The sequence below is a fragment of the Catharus ustulatus genome, chromosome 12 (genome assembly GCF_009819885.2).
Source record: "Catharus ustulatus isolate bCatUst1 chromosome 12, bCatUst1.pri.v2, whole genome shotgun sequence".
In the NCBI taxonomy this organism is placed as follows: domain Eukaryota; kingdom Metazoa; phylum Chordata; class Aves; order Passeriformes; family Turdidae; genus Catharus; species Catharus ustulatus.
Window position 1 is genome coordinate 1,221,185 of NC_046232.1, and position 15,204 is coordinate 1,236,388.

The window sequence follows — 15,204 nt, forward strand, 5'->3', positions numbered from 1 at the left end:
CTCTTTTCCCTTCATTATGACTGTGACAGTTGTAAATCTGCCTCTTGGAAGTTCTTCAATCTATTACAGCCATAGATACCCTCCAGCATCCAACTGAGGCAGTGAAGCCCAGCAGTTTCCTCCTGGCCATCAGATCAGACCCACACTGAACTCCCCTCTGCCTTGCCCACCTGCGGTTTCTCAGCACATGCTCCCGTCTTCTGTGCACTCATATCCCATTTATAGCACAATCATTTAATCCAGTGTCCATTATTACTACATCACGTATCTCCTAACTTGTGCCTTCCTGAGTTTTCCACCTCAGTTTCTTGTCATCTATTAGTGTTTTGTACCCAATGTTGAAAGTAACAAGACAGCAGCAACTGAACACCTTAAAATAAAAAATAAAATTAACAAAGAAGAAAGTAGCTTTGCCAGCTAGGAAATCCTACAGCAGAAATTAAGGTAGTTCTAGAGTTAGACCCTGAAAGAGCATGAATTTTAGAAGAGTGAACATGTAAACTCTGAAAAGAATAAACTAGAAGGACATCTTTCAGGCAGCAGCTGATCCTTCACAAGGCCAGAGGGTAACAGTACACACATCCACTTGCCAAAAAAAGCACCTCTCAGTGTCATTGAGGTTCTGGTTGTCCTGGGGACAAGCAGTTCACTGTGAGATAATACCAGTACAAGCCCAGCTTCCCTCAAAACCCGATGGAAGGCTATCATTAATGAGAACAGGTTGCAAGGGAGCACCATTTACAAAAGTTCTAAATAACTGAAAAAAATTACTTTTTGCTTTCCTCCACATCTGTTTGTTCTTGTTTCTTTCTTTGTTTGTGAACATGAGAGAAAGAACTAGGAAGGTTTTTTACTGTGGAAACTAACACTCCTGACTATTTGAAATTTCTTCTCTAAAACCAGCAGTTACTCTGGGGTAATAGTGGTATTACCACTGTAATACCACTAATTCTGCAGGGAATTTAGAATTTTCTAACTGGATATACTTAACTTATATTTAGTAGTAGGTATTCATAGGAGGGATATTTTTATCCAAAACCAGCTAATTTGAACATTCTTACAAGGGTTTTTTCCTTAAACAGAAACTACATATAGTACTTAACCCAAGAATTTCATTTTTCTGCAGAACACCTGCATATAAGAAATAGTGGGGAAAACTGGCTTGTAATTGTAAAAAATATGCTAAAATGGTTGTCACTGATTAAAGACACTGAATACACTAAATTGCTTTTTTAATTAGGAAGAAAACATTTTATATTTTAATATACCCACTTATGTCTAAAAATTTCCTTCCTTCCATCTCATCAAATAATACAAATCAGCCTTCTTTCATAAGACAGAATGTTCAAAGAGGAGCTGCAATCACCTGAAATCAAGAGGTTAAAAAAAGGTACTAACAGTAACAAAAATAATACACTGAATATTTCAACAACTGGATTACAACTGTACAAAAAGAAAAACTGCCAAAGCTCCAGTGAAAGCCTAGCAATAGCATAAACACCAGCATGAACAAAACCTTGAGGTTTACCAGTCCAAGGCTACTTTGGAAGAGCAGATGTGCTGCATAGAACCAGGGCTCAAACAGACTCAAGGTGAAATCTGTGCTCTTTAATTAACTGCATTTTCCCATCACTTCAGTAAAATGAGTTGCAGTTCATTGAGTGGCAGTCTGGTTGTCATTTATACCTCTGCATTCTGGAACTCTGTTGTGCCTGTCAGGTTCTTGAGTGCTGCTGTGCACTGTCTGGGCTGCACTCTTAAAAACTGAAGCCAGTCCCAGAATCATGAAGGACCAATGACCAAAACCACCCAACTGAAGGCACAGAGGAGAAATGAGCAGCCCTTTCAGACTATGATCTTATTACCAAAGATGAGCACAAATACACCCCAGCAGTGACACAGAACAAGCAGCACAAGCACCTCCCCTCTTCCTGAGCTTGTAACTAACCCTTGTCCCTCTGTAGTCTCCAACTGACCCAATTCCAGAGTCCTGGAAAACAATGCATTCCAATCCTCCACTGAGACTGCCAAGGCTCTATTAATAGAAGTGTAAGAGCACACACTCAGATACTTTCCCATCAGAAGCCAACAGCTGCACAGGAGAACAAGCATGGCTTAGACTCCAGAGTTTCTTGTGTCTCAGACTCTTCCCCTGCTTAAACCCCACACACTCAGAGGGCACACACCATGTCAGCTCACAGCTGAACACACAGCTCAGGGCTCAGCTACTCCACCTGGCCACTGCTCAAACCTGCTCTGCAATTCTCCAGACAGAGCATCACAAGCACTCCCTGAACTGATACTGGGCACATACAGGGAAAAAGCAGCATCTTCTGAGAACTACTAAAATAGCCAGTGTCATCTTGACCTGACCAAAAAAGCTCAGTTCTTCTTCAAGTCAACTCTATTTTCCTCTACAGAGATTAATTTTCTAGCTAAAGTACCAAAAAGACAGTGGAATTAGGAATGTGAAATTAAGAATTTGCAGCTTTCAACTGCTTCATATTTAAGATGCCTATCCAGCACACTGAAAAATTAAAACCTCTAGTCAGCAACTCTGTGGGCTTAGTATCAATTCAACTTGTACTTTCATTGCAATTAACATTTAGCATTTTCTATATTTTAAGGCACTGCATGCTATCCTTGCATGTATTTTAAGAGCTAGACCAAATATCTGAAATTTGAAGGAAGAGGCAATGTAATTTCCAGTACTCTGCACAACTCACTATTTAATAAACACTTGCTAAGAAGTGAGATGAGAGAAGAATGCATCAGTCTGCAGACAAATGGAGGACCATGCAATTGTGCCAGTTCAGATCATTTATGACACCAGTCATTCCTCAGTCCTGACTAAAGGCTTTTTACCAATCCTCCACAAGAGAACAATGACAGCACTGATGTGATGCCATGATGTGTGCCATGACTCTCACATGTTGCTATGAGCCCTCTGTGGCAAAATACAGCATTGTGTCATCATCAAACACCAGCCTTTTTTGTTTCAACATGATTGTTTATGTGCCCTTGACTCTGGAAATAATGTTCATTGTTGAGCCTTAACACACTAACCAGAGCTGAGTTGTCTTCAAATTAATATTCTCCACCTCATTAATGGATAATTGGGTAGTGAAGAACTAAGGATGGTTAGTTTCATCTCATGCCCTTTCAAAATACCCACTTAAATGACACTTAGCCTATACCCTGTTAAGCAGAAAGAGCTGGGGTTGCTTTATAATCCACACAACCTCCCAATTTCCTTACACAGCAGAAGTCAGTATCACTGCTAGCAAGATCTGGGAGTAACCTTAGTCCTATCAATAGGTCTACTTCTCAGGAGGGGTGCTTTGTAGAAGTTGGAGATCATATAGATTTCCAGGTTTGAACACTAGCATGCCTAGAAATAGCCCCACAGGGTTATCATCAGATGGCTTCTGATGAGGGTTTCAAAGAAAGTGGCAAATCCCTATCCACAACTCAAGACAGAAGAAATCAGAAGCACGAAACATCTTGTTCAAGAAAATCCAGTAGACAGAGTTGACAACAGAATCACAAGTTCCTGTCTTTACTCTATCCTGCTGGACGTATTACTAGAAAAATAATGGGCATGGATTGAATTTCTTAAATTTGCATCAAGGGCAAAGGCAAAACATTTCAGGATCCTATCAAGGCTTTGAACATGCACAGCTTTTTAGTATTAATTAAATTATTATTAGTAGATTTGATAAATGCAGCAATTGAAATATGATGAGTTTAAGTTTCGGCTCACTCTTAAGCCATTAACAAGTAAAAAGTTGCTCCTTGGTTGTGTTGCCATATACAAAGAGCTGCTTACTGAGAGGTGAAAGCTTTAGTCCAGCCTGGAGCTCAGTGGACCCCTGACAGATCATCACATCTCAGCAGGGGCAGAGCTGAGGTGAGCTACATCTGTACCTTCCTATTTCCACACACTCAAATGTGTCTCATCTGCAGGCCACAGCTTTCCTTGTGTCTCCTTGGGACATCAACAACAATGAAAGTCTCAGACCTCTACACCACAGGAAGTCCCACTCAAGACACAAAAAGACACAAATCAGCTCCCTGGGATATTGGGATGCAGAAATAGCAGAAAAAGATGTGCAGCATGTTACTCCCCAATATTAATCCATTCAGAGTATGTCCTTCTTGGTATTCCACTCTACAAAACCCAATCTGTAGATTATTCCTCTCAAATTTCTTGCACTTTCATTTCTTTAAAAATTTTGCTTTGATTGTACTGCAATTAATTCAGAAACAATTATTAAAATTTTTTTTAAATCATCACCTGAAAAAACCCAGAACACACAATTGCAAGAGATCAAGCCACAGATTGATACAATTTTGAGTTTGTGTCAGTAATGACATCTTCTAGCCCATCAATGTCAGCTGCTAGGAAGCTAAAAAAGGTTCAGGCAGCTACAAAAAACTGCAGCATGCAAACTCCCAACAAAGCTGTGTGAGAAGACATCCCATTGACCCAAAGGAGAGATTTGTGTCCCAGCTTGCTTCTGTCATTTTACAAACACACAGTGGGCACACTGCTGTTCTGGTAGGCCCAGAATTCAGACTCAGCTCATCTCTAAGTGCTTGCTCTGAAGGAAGAATCATGCTAGAAACCATCCTAGCTCAGTGATGAGAGGTATATCCATACTTACTGGTGCTACTATTTTGCCAGTCTGTCCAACTTGCATGTCATTAGGAACAAAGCCAGCATCAACAGCTGCACGGGAAGCTCCAACTAGTTGAAAGAAAATATTTTCAGTGTTTTCTTTTAAAATATTTGTGAGCCAAATTTGTATCACCATAAAAGCCCATGTATTTTACTGAAGAGTCCCACACTCTAAGGGCATGTATTTAAAAACTTCCCTCTTAAAAGCTCTTATGGTAATCCCTCTCTATACCACTAGCTAAAAACTTCCAAATACTAAGTGCTAATGCACTTCATAAGCAACAGGAAATCCCTACTCCCAGCACCAAAGGGCCATATATTTAAAACCAAGGATTTCAGTCTGGCATATTTCCATGATTTTTTCTTGTTGCTTTGTCAAAAGAAGATTTTCCCATAAATGCCTTTCCAAAATGTTCCTTCAAGTCTGAATGGAACATATGTGCCATCTTGTATTGCTGTGAATCTCAAAAGTCGGGCATGGCAAAGAAAAATATCAAAGTAAACTCAAAAATGCCATATGGACAGTTAGCAAAAGCACCAAATTTAAAAACTAAGCCAATCATGTAAAACTGCAACTGTGAATGCTAAAATTAATGGAGTTAAAACATTGCATATGGTTATTTTCTCCTGCTAATACAAAAATACAACAAAAGGACAGAGCCACTTCAACTAGGACAATGTGAGTGGTATTCTCTAAAGAAGCAGTAGAAAAGGATGTATGCAGAAAGGATCAGCTCTTCGAGATGAGCTAAACAACTTCACTCTTTGTTTGCAAGCTTCTGTTCTGGAGATTTGAGAATATTACAGGTCAGTATTTTGCTTCATACACAGGTATTTAAGTATACTTGACAAAACTTTATCTAACACTAAACTAAGAGCATTTTAACCATTTGATAGAGACATGAAAATAAAAGACAGGATTAGTTCTGGTTTTAATATGACCTGTTCAAATATAATAAACAGGATTAAAAAAAAGGAGGAAAACAAGTTTACCTGCAGCATGCAATTGATCCGCAAGGTCATACAACAACTTAAAATTTTCACCACTCTTCAAGCCCCTCCCTTAAAAAATAAGAATAAAAGAAGATAAGGAAGAGGAACATATGTTATAAGATCTTTTTCTGCCTATTAAACTTTCTGTATGAGTATTAGCATTTGCAAAGACTCAAAGATGTGCTTGTATTGCATGCTTGTATGTATGCTTGCAGGGTATTTTTGGATACATTACTAACCAGTATTTAATATTTGGAGATTTAGCTTTTGTCTTTGCAATTAATATTTCATATGTATAAACCAACAGTACCCTGTCTTGTTTACTTCCTGCACACAACACCATCAAGGTCATTCTCCAAAACCAGGGAAACAGCATTTTTTAACTCATTTGTGCTCCCTCTGCTGGCTTCAGGAACACAACACTGTAGTGGGATTAGTAAGAAATCATTTTAGCTGTAGGCATACAGTAAAAATCACAGTCCATTACTTGATACCTAAGGAGCAGAATACAATCAATACAGGTTTAAAAATCATTAAGGTCATTATATAATAATGTTTGGACTGACTGAAATGATAATTTTAAACATGATAAATTTCCATCTAAAAACCACTTCATACTGCTAAAATTTTGATGAGGCTCATCAAATATGACAGCATTCTTACAAAGCCTCCCAACATATGCTAAACTCATGTTTTACCTCTACAAAATATCCATGTCGGGTGCTTCCCCAGCGGCCCCATAGAATATCTCTGAGTTACATTATAATTTCTTTTTTTAAATGTATCACATTACAGCATTGTGCTACAGATCTGATTTACCAAGAGGCACCATCAGAGGTTTTAACTGCCCCACTCACCCCCTGACACCACCACTTTGGCACTGGTGAGCTCCGGCCGGTCGCTCTTCGTCAGCTTCTGCTCGATCCACTCCGAGATGCCCACGGGTGGTGGAGGGGTCACTGCGAGCAGCACATGAGCCAAACATCCATGAGGAAAAGGAGAAAGCAGGTGTTTTCAAGCTGCAACCTGAGCTTAAGCTGAACTCAAAGTTCATTCTCTAACCAATTCTCTTGCTGTGTGTCGGCAGTCACTCCTGTTCTGAGTAACGAGGCTCGCTCAGCAGCTGTGTTTAGGGACCTACAGTACAAAGTGCACTGAAGGGAACTGTGCTGGACAAGTGTTACACACTGGTACCAAGCCAGCAGGACAGGGATGAGCACACAAGTAAATCCGGCAGTGCACCAACAGTGGAGACACTAACTCCAGTGACGTCTGACTTCTACCATCCACAGACATCAGGAAATACAGGATGGTTCAGAAAGCCACAAAACAAAAAGGCCCACAGTGAAAAACAGGAGGGCTCACCAAAAGTGGAATAGGTTATCCAGAGCAGTTGTGAAGTCTCCAGCTGTGGATATTCTCAAAGCCTGACTGGACACAGTCCTGGGTAACCTTGCAACTGGATGATCTCTAGAGATCCCTTCTAACCTCAACTACTCTGTCATTCTGTGACTGGACTTCTCAATTATCAGAGCTACAATGGCTTCATTAAATTGTAAATTAAACTGATACAGTTAAAACTGATCTAAAACAACAAGTGGGTGTTCTCAAATCAATTTAAACTGCCACTAATTTAGCTTGATGATGCAATGAGCTATCTCAGTTGCAATATGATTAAACCAAAACTGCGGAAAGCCAAACACTTCTATTTTTGCTCAGTCTTGTTTTGAAAACCAATCTGATTATTCAAACAGCTGGAACTTTTCTGTCCTTAAAGTTTCTAGACTGCAGTGGCAGAAGTTTAGGCAGTGAGTGGAACAAGCACGGATTTCAGCACAGATAATCTCCATTTCTGGTCAAAGAAAAAGTAGTAACTGTGCAGATAATCTGTATCTTCTCTTACCAGACACCACTAAAAAGTGCCAGCACCTGTAACTAAAAGTATAAAGCTAACATTTATAACATTATTCCAATCAGTTTGCCTTGACAAATACTTCCATAAAACATCACCATGCTCTATCAAATAAAACAGCAGAATACCAGAACAAATACTCACACTTTTCTACACTGGCACTGCCACCACTCACTGGTGCAGCCTCAAATGAAGTTCCCCGTACAGTAAACACTTTGATTGCTTCCTCACACTGCACAGTGCAAATAATATTTCCTAAAAAAAAGTCACATTAAAAATTTAAAGATTATCAGACATGCTGTGTTTTTTAAAAAAAATTAAATTAAATTAATATCAAAACCACGTGAGCAGTTGTACTAGAATACGCAACATCCACCAAGGTACTTCCCAAAACTGCAGTTTCAGATGACTAAACTTCGCATTTTATAACTAGACACTACAAATATTTTAATTTATGTTTTAGTCCGTGTTTCTAAAGTATGAATACAAATCCTCTATTTTTAAAGGATACAAAGCATTCAAATTATCTCTTATGAATGGGCTTTTAAATTTCAGAAGGGATAAAAAAATAACTTTGAAAATGCCATTCTTACACATAAAGAATGTCTATAATTCAAAGTAAATCTTTTATCCTGTTGCATGAATTCATCAGAACTGAAGACAATGAGGCCTCCCCAAGTATCTGTGGGACTGTGTTTCTCTCTACAATATAATACAATGCTTGACACTGGAGGCTGCAGGGAACTCTGAAAGAAAAAATGCTGCATCTTTTTTCTAAACAAATTATTCATAAACAAAGTCATCTTAAAACTGTGAATTACTGGGAAGCAACTTGAAGTGCAGCACAAAACCACATTCTGCTACCATAACTCAGAATGTAATACCCTGCTGGTACAACCTTTACAGTAAAATTAAAAAACACAAGCTAAGGAGCTCATATCTAAAATAAAACACAGTGTCAGCCAAGCATTAGAGAAACAAGACTGAAAAAACAATTACAAATTAAGTTAATTAAATATTATAAATAATTCGTTCAGTGTCTTCATAATTAGAAAAAATGACCCTGTGGTATCTTAAATCAGAACTAATGCTAGTCCTATTAAATAAAGCTGGACAACTAACCTGATGTCTCACTCTTTCCAAAATCTGATCAGAAGGGCATTAGCAAACACAAAGCAAGGAAAGGATGTGACCAAATTCTGTTCCTTGAGGTGACACACCTGGGTTTGTCATGCTGCTACCAAAGCCCTAGCAATAATTTGCTTTCTCACACAGAAGAGCATCCTGTCCATCCCCAGTCTTCATTTTTTATATGATTTCTTTTATATGAATCACAGCAATTGAGGTTGCAAAGTGAAAATTCCTATCATATTCCAAGGTTTTAACAATAGGACCATGAAGACAAATTAGCAGTACTGGATTCTTCACTGGACAAATAGCACACAGCTTTTGTGATTACCCACCTGCATAGATAGTTCTCACAAAAGTATCTGGGGACTTAATTTCAATAATGTCAGAAACAGGGGCAACGTCCAGTTTGCCAGCCACTCTGGGAATAAGATTCTAGAAGTTAGAGACGAAAAGTTAGCAAAGTAAAAGGAAAGTAAAACGTACACGGTCAGTAAAAGAACACTGCTGACCCGATCTTAGCTTCACACAATGCTGCCTCCAGGACATACAGAACTAAGATTTTTGAAGGGTCACTCATGCAGCTTTAGCAGCCAAATAAAACCCCATTACTGTAATAACATTAGACATTTTATGAGACTTACTGTAAGTAAACCCTTAATTCAATATCTTAAATTAGGAGACTTATTTGCTTCAAATATTCTGAAACTGAATATAGATGCCATTTACTCGGAAAATTGACAGTTATGGATTGCTGAGCTCTTGGCACTTCAAGAAAAAAAAAAGGTGTTTTTGGAAGTTAGATGCCAGAAATGATAGAAAAAAAACCCCAACATTCTTCCCTCCAAAGCAAAAAAAAAATTTTAAAATTTTAAAAAATATATTAAAATATTTATTCTCTTGCTCTAGAATTTACTCTAGAAAATTACTTAGCAGCTTTTGGAGCAGGAAGAAGGATAAAAAGAGCAGCAGAAATGATGAAGAAATCAATGGTAAGATGATTGTTTGCTTTTTTTCTGCCTCCTAATCTGGTACAAGAAAAAAGGGCCCAGTTCTGAAATCTTTACTCACACGAAGCACTCAAAAATGGCAGTGTAAGCTTTAAAAGCAAAAGCCATTAATTCCTACTATGACACTGCAGTTCCAAAAAAAAAAATTTAAAAACTTAAAAAAAACCTAAGGCTTAAGATACATAAAGACTTCTCTTAGCAGAAAGACAGGCATATGGATTGGTATTGATTGGAGTGAAAGCAGTCAGATGGAAGCCGATGTCATTACTCGTCCTCCATAGGGCAACATTTCTCAAGGATGCTTTTTCTCTCATTTAGCTGCACCACAATGCTGCCCAGATTCTCAGTACTGGGGCTCTCCACGTACTTATAAACACATTCTTAAGAAAACAAGTTTTGAAAAATTGTATTTTCGTTAAAAAGCATCCTGGCTGTGACTTAGATCTGTGTTATTTATAGATGTTTACAGACATTTCAATGTACATGACTTATATCACAGATGCAAATCCCACTCCAAAAAAAGTTTGTTTCCAATAGGTCTGCACACTTTCATTTCAACATGCAAATAACAGATTTTTCATCTCGATTTGCTGTGCTTTTCCTTACAATTTTCATGCTTTCAGATCACTTAGTCTTGTTTGCCTCATTGTACATTTTGCCCTGTGTCCATAGGATTGGCTGGTTACCACAGAATATTTCTTCTACACTATTTTTTTCACATCAGTTCATAATAGAACTCAAACATGAATCATTAAATTTAACTAACGACCTCTTCAGCAAACTACTGTAAAACAGTCTGCAAATGCAAAACTGTCCATGGCTGACCTCTCCAAGGCCTTTGATTCACACTCTTACATATAGCAGTGCCTGTCTTTTCTACAAGAACTTTTTGATGCTCTTTGATCTACTTACCTTCCCAAAAGCAGATGCCCCGGCACAAATGTGGGTGTAATTAAACTTTTTATGAGTTTCCACAATCAAGGGAGTCAGTTCCTCTGAGAATAAAAATATATTGCTCAGAATTTACAGCTATCTTCTTTTCAATCACAAATACAAATACACCAATAATTTTCTTTCGTCAATAGGTAAGGACAACTCTTACCTGCTAGAAATCCCTTGTACACATCATGTTGAGCCACGAGAACTTTTGCAACACCCTGCACTTTGCTGAGTTCTGATGCTACCTGGGATTGCAAGCGAATTGTTATTATTTATTGTTATTATTGCTGTAAAGGTAAACATATAACAAAGCAATCCCCACTGCAAATAGCTCACAGCCTATAGATCAGGAAAACCAGTAGCAAAAGTACATAAGTTTCCAAATCAGAACAAAGCTGAAAGGAATAAAATGCACATCTTCTGAGCCACAGCACAGCGCCTTACGGGATAATGAAAATGGATTTGTGGATAGGAGAACTACAGAGCAAATCAAACGGAGCAAAACTCGCCTCCTGCATGCAGGGCTCCACACTGAGCCCTGCATTTCTCACAGCAGCCAACAATCACACTTAAGGATAAATGCTCAGTATCCCAACAATCACCAGAAAACCAATCCTACTTACTTTTACATCAGTCAGCATCTACCATACGAACAAATACAAACGCACAACGCTGCTATGATTTTTGTCCAAATTCTAGGAGCTCCCATTTGTTTGCATCTGACTTTTTGCCCACTGAAGCAACGTGTATTTTCAATTTCTATTTATGCATTTTTTTCGTTGGAATTGGCACAAGTGAAATTGAAATGATAAAAGGGTTACTCCAGATCAGAGAGAAGAGGACTGACAGCAAGGTCTGGACACCACATGCATCGTCCGAGAACCAGCAGAGTTTTACTGAGTTTGAAGAGTATCAGTTTACCCTCAAAAATTAACAAAAGGAAATCATTTTTTAAAAAATTAATAGCTGCTACAGAATATCTGAGTCACTGGCTCTTAAATGAAAATCTCTAACCCTTCATTTTTTTATAAAATACTTTTTCCTACCCTACCATACAGACTCCATATATTTAGCATTAAAACAAACAAAACATTTCCAATCATTTTTCTCCTACACAAGTGCACAGAATAAGGAAAATTAAAGGCACACGTCAGGCAATTCCTCCTTTTTTTCTTTTTCATTTTCTTGATTTAGATAAATATTTGCTTCATCCCCAGTTCAAACACTTAAACAGCTTCTGAGGTTTCCCCACCTATTTGTGAATAAGCTGCTCTAGGTATGCCTTCCTCAAGAGATACTGCATGTTGCTTTCAAAATAACAGTTCATAAACAGTATGTAAATATTAGTCATATTTTTTTGTACTTCTGTTGCTCACAAAATACCAAGTCATGCTGGAATAAAAGTGCCACTAATGTACTAACTACATTGTCTCTAGAACTGGCATATAAAAATCATACTGAAAATACACAGCTGACATACAAGGAACTTTTTACATACGTGAGCTGTGTAATAAAGTCAAGGAGCACTAACTTCAGAATTTCAGGTTGCAAACACTCTCTACACACTAGTGATTGGTTAGTAAAAGCAACTTCCTCAAAAGCCCAATTTATCACTGTTGTTTCGCTTCTGCTGCTTTCTATTTAAACAAGCACAAGCTTCTTTCCAAATCCTTAGCACTGCAGTATTTGTCATTTAAACTTTACACAGATGTATTTTGTTTTAAAAGCAAAATGTCCTTTAGTCCTATAGAAATCTGCTTGCTCAAGCATGTAAGAACTGTTATTGATCCCATCCCCTGTGAAATGAAATCTATATCCCCATTTTCTCTTTAGAAGAGAAGCAGTTTCAAGTGCAGGACTTTCCTGGTAGATTAGCAACTCCTGGCACGGTTTCTCCTCACTACAGATTATTTTCCAGGCTGCCCAAGACACTGTCAAGTATTGTTTCAGTGCATTCTTTATTTCCTCGGTATGAAAAGAGCGTTTCCTACCTTGTCACAGCTGGTCCCAGCCACCAGGCAGGAGACCTCCCCTCCCAGGCGTTTTGCTGCAGTGATGGCATTGAGGGTGATGGGTGTGAGAGTCTCATTGTTGTGCTCTGCCACCACCAAGGTGCTCTGGCACCTCCGCAGCACCGACGCCTGCAAGGAAGGGACACACAGCAGTTGGAAACTCAGCACTGATGTAAAAACTGCTCCTCTGAGAAATCCATCAATTACACAAATCCTAAAACAACTGTCAAACAACACATCCTCATCCTAGATCATTTTTATTAAGAGAATACACAGAGTGATACAAGAAAGAAAAGACAAACCTGCTTGATTTCAGCTTGTCTGTAACATGTTGTGCTTAAACTGAAACTCCACAGGAAAATACTGAACTAAATTAAGAAAAATATTTCAGCACGTTACATTCAAGCTCCATTGATCAACTTAACCAAGCACTTTAAAAAGTGCGGATTAGACAAGCAAGAGCTGCAAACAGCTGTAAATAAGTAATTACTTGGTTCTCTAGAGTGGTTCTCTGGCAATGTTTTATTGTAAGTTTTATACAAAATTTAGCTAAAGAACCCACTTTTGTATTTAGATACATATAGAGGCAAAATTTTATGCAGTGGTCGGATGAAAATTAAGCAGCAAGGCTCACAGCCTGGAAGCACACTAGGAGAAATTGTTATAGGCAGCAAGTTCATTTTTCCCTCTTTTTTTTAAAAACATTTGAGCATTTAGTCTACCACAATTTAATGATCCTTAAATAACAATTTCAACCAATTCACCATCCATACACAAACTCGAACTTCTGAAGCAAAAATGAAACAAAAAAAGATAGAAAAAAGGCAGAAAGCTGCCATAAAACCAAACCAAAATATTCTAAATTCTGAGACCTTCTTCTCTAATATTCAGGTGTACGTGTGAAAAGTGTCATTCCTCCAAGACTAATACTAGGGTAGGAAAAACATTTTGGATGGGAACAGGACTATTGTCCCTCAAGTGTTTGCTTACCCTACACAAAGGCCAGCTAAAGACTCGAGTTACAATCAGTGTAGGATGGAACACATGGAAAACCAAGTAAATTCATTAATACAACCAAGGAACAAACACTAACACAACAAGGAAGACACACAGCCAAACGCTACTTTTTAAAATTTACATTCCAACCCCATTGCCCCTCATGCCAAACATGCACTTGCCTGCAATTTCAAATTAAAAAAAAGCTTCAGAAAATACGAGAGGCTAAAATTTGCATCTGGACTTCAACCCCACAAAGCCTACCGATATACTGAAGTTCAAACACAGAAATCAAACCCCGAGGACTTCCCCAAAGCTAATCACACTGCACAAAGAAAAATACAAAGGTAAGTTTTTGCAAAATCTGGATCATAATTTGTCCTTTTGATTAAAGCATAAGGATTCTTGCAGAAGTGCTCTGCATTTAATCTCTCATGCTTAAGGTGACTTGCTGTGGTTAAATATTCTAAGCTTTCTTGAAACCAACTGCCAGTAACAAAATATTTACTGCCACTATAGATCAGATGCTGTATTTTTTATTATGCTTCATACATCATCTGTAATAAAAGTTATGAAATTTTAGTCACCACTTGAAGAATAAATCCATGCCTTTGTGGCAAAAAGCCCACTGTCCAGTTGTGTCATGGGGTAAAGTGGACCATACTCCTGGAAAATCCTCCAATTTTCAAATTTCCAAAGAGAGACACAGGCATTTTAAATACACACTTATTTCTGCCTGTATTAGCATTTTTCCCTAATAAAGCACTGCACCACCATCATCATTCTGTCAAACCATTCTAAAATAAACTGAGAAATAAGTTTTAGCCAAAATGAATACGAGCAATAGAAGTTGCTTGAGCAGACTGGCTATTAATCAGGTAGTATTTCTAAACCAATAATCCCACATTTTATATTTGTGGGACTATGCACAATATACACACCAGAAGGTCACTTCATGGATGACATTTCTGAACGTAAAGACAAGACCAGATAAAACTGAAATCACATTATATACTGTGGGTAAAAATCTAGATGACAAAGGAGATTTCTGTGTGAGTCTGAATTTTATATACTGAGACACATTAAATAATTTTCTCAATAAACAAAACCAAACCAAACTGAATTTTGTTTGTTAAAATAAAGAATCTGCAATAAAACCAGAGGGTAATTCATGCAGTCCTGAAAGCTCAGAACCTGCAACGAGTCAAGGACAGGACAGGTAGTTATTTATGAAGTCAGTGTCCAGCTGCATGTGTGGGAGAACAGCCCATGACTTCACTGACATCATTTCTGCACTTGGGCAGGATGTGTGCTTTGAAGCCTAAATAAAAGAGGAAGGTAGAGAATACACCTGAGCAGCTGGCAGCAGGGAAAGAAAGCACAAGGAATGAGACCCAGATCAATCAAACTATTGAAAACAATGCCTTAAGAAGGAACAGTACTCAGTGCTTGTGCCATGGAAGGTTCCTGGTGAAAACCAAGCTCTTCAAAATCAGGCTACCCACAGAAATCACCAGCAGATAAACATCCCAC

The 15,204-nt window shown here is 38.2% G+C and overlaps 1 protein-coding gene across 1 annotated transcript in view; it reads right to left on the reverse strand.

Annotated features, from left to right (window-relative positions):
* ETFA (electron transfer flavoprotein subunit alpha) overlaps positions 1–15,204 on the reverse strand; it is a 28,103-nt gene that overhangs the window by 9,218 nt on the left and 3,681 nt on the right. The window contains exons 2-9 of the mRNA XM_033071020.1: positions 12,655–12,804; positions 10,827–10,908; positions 10,637–10,719; positions 9,050–9,149; positions 7,731–7,841; positions 6,532–6,633; positions 5,675–5,743; positions 4,668–4,750 (exon numbers count right to left, since the gene is read on the reverse strand). Coding sequence (XP_032926911.1) covers positions 4,668–4,750; positions 5,675–5,743; positions 6,532–6,633; positions 7,731–7,841; positions 9,050–9,149; positions 10,637–10,719; positions 10,827–10,908; positions 12,655–12,804 — 780 coding nt within the window. The remainder of the gene's footprint in view (positions 1–4,667; positions 4,751–5,674; positions 5,744–6,531; positions 6,634–7,730; positions 7,842–9,049; positions 9,150–10,636; positions 10,720–10,826; positions 10,909–12,654; positions 12,805–15,204) is intronic.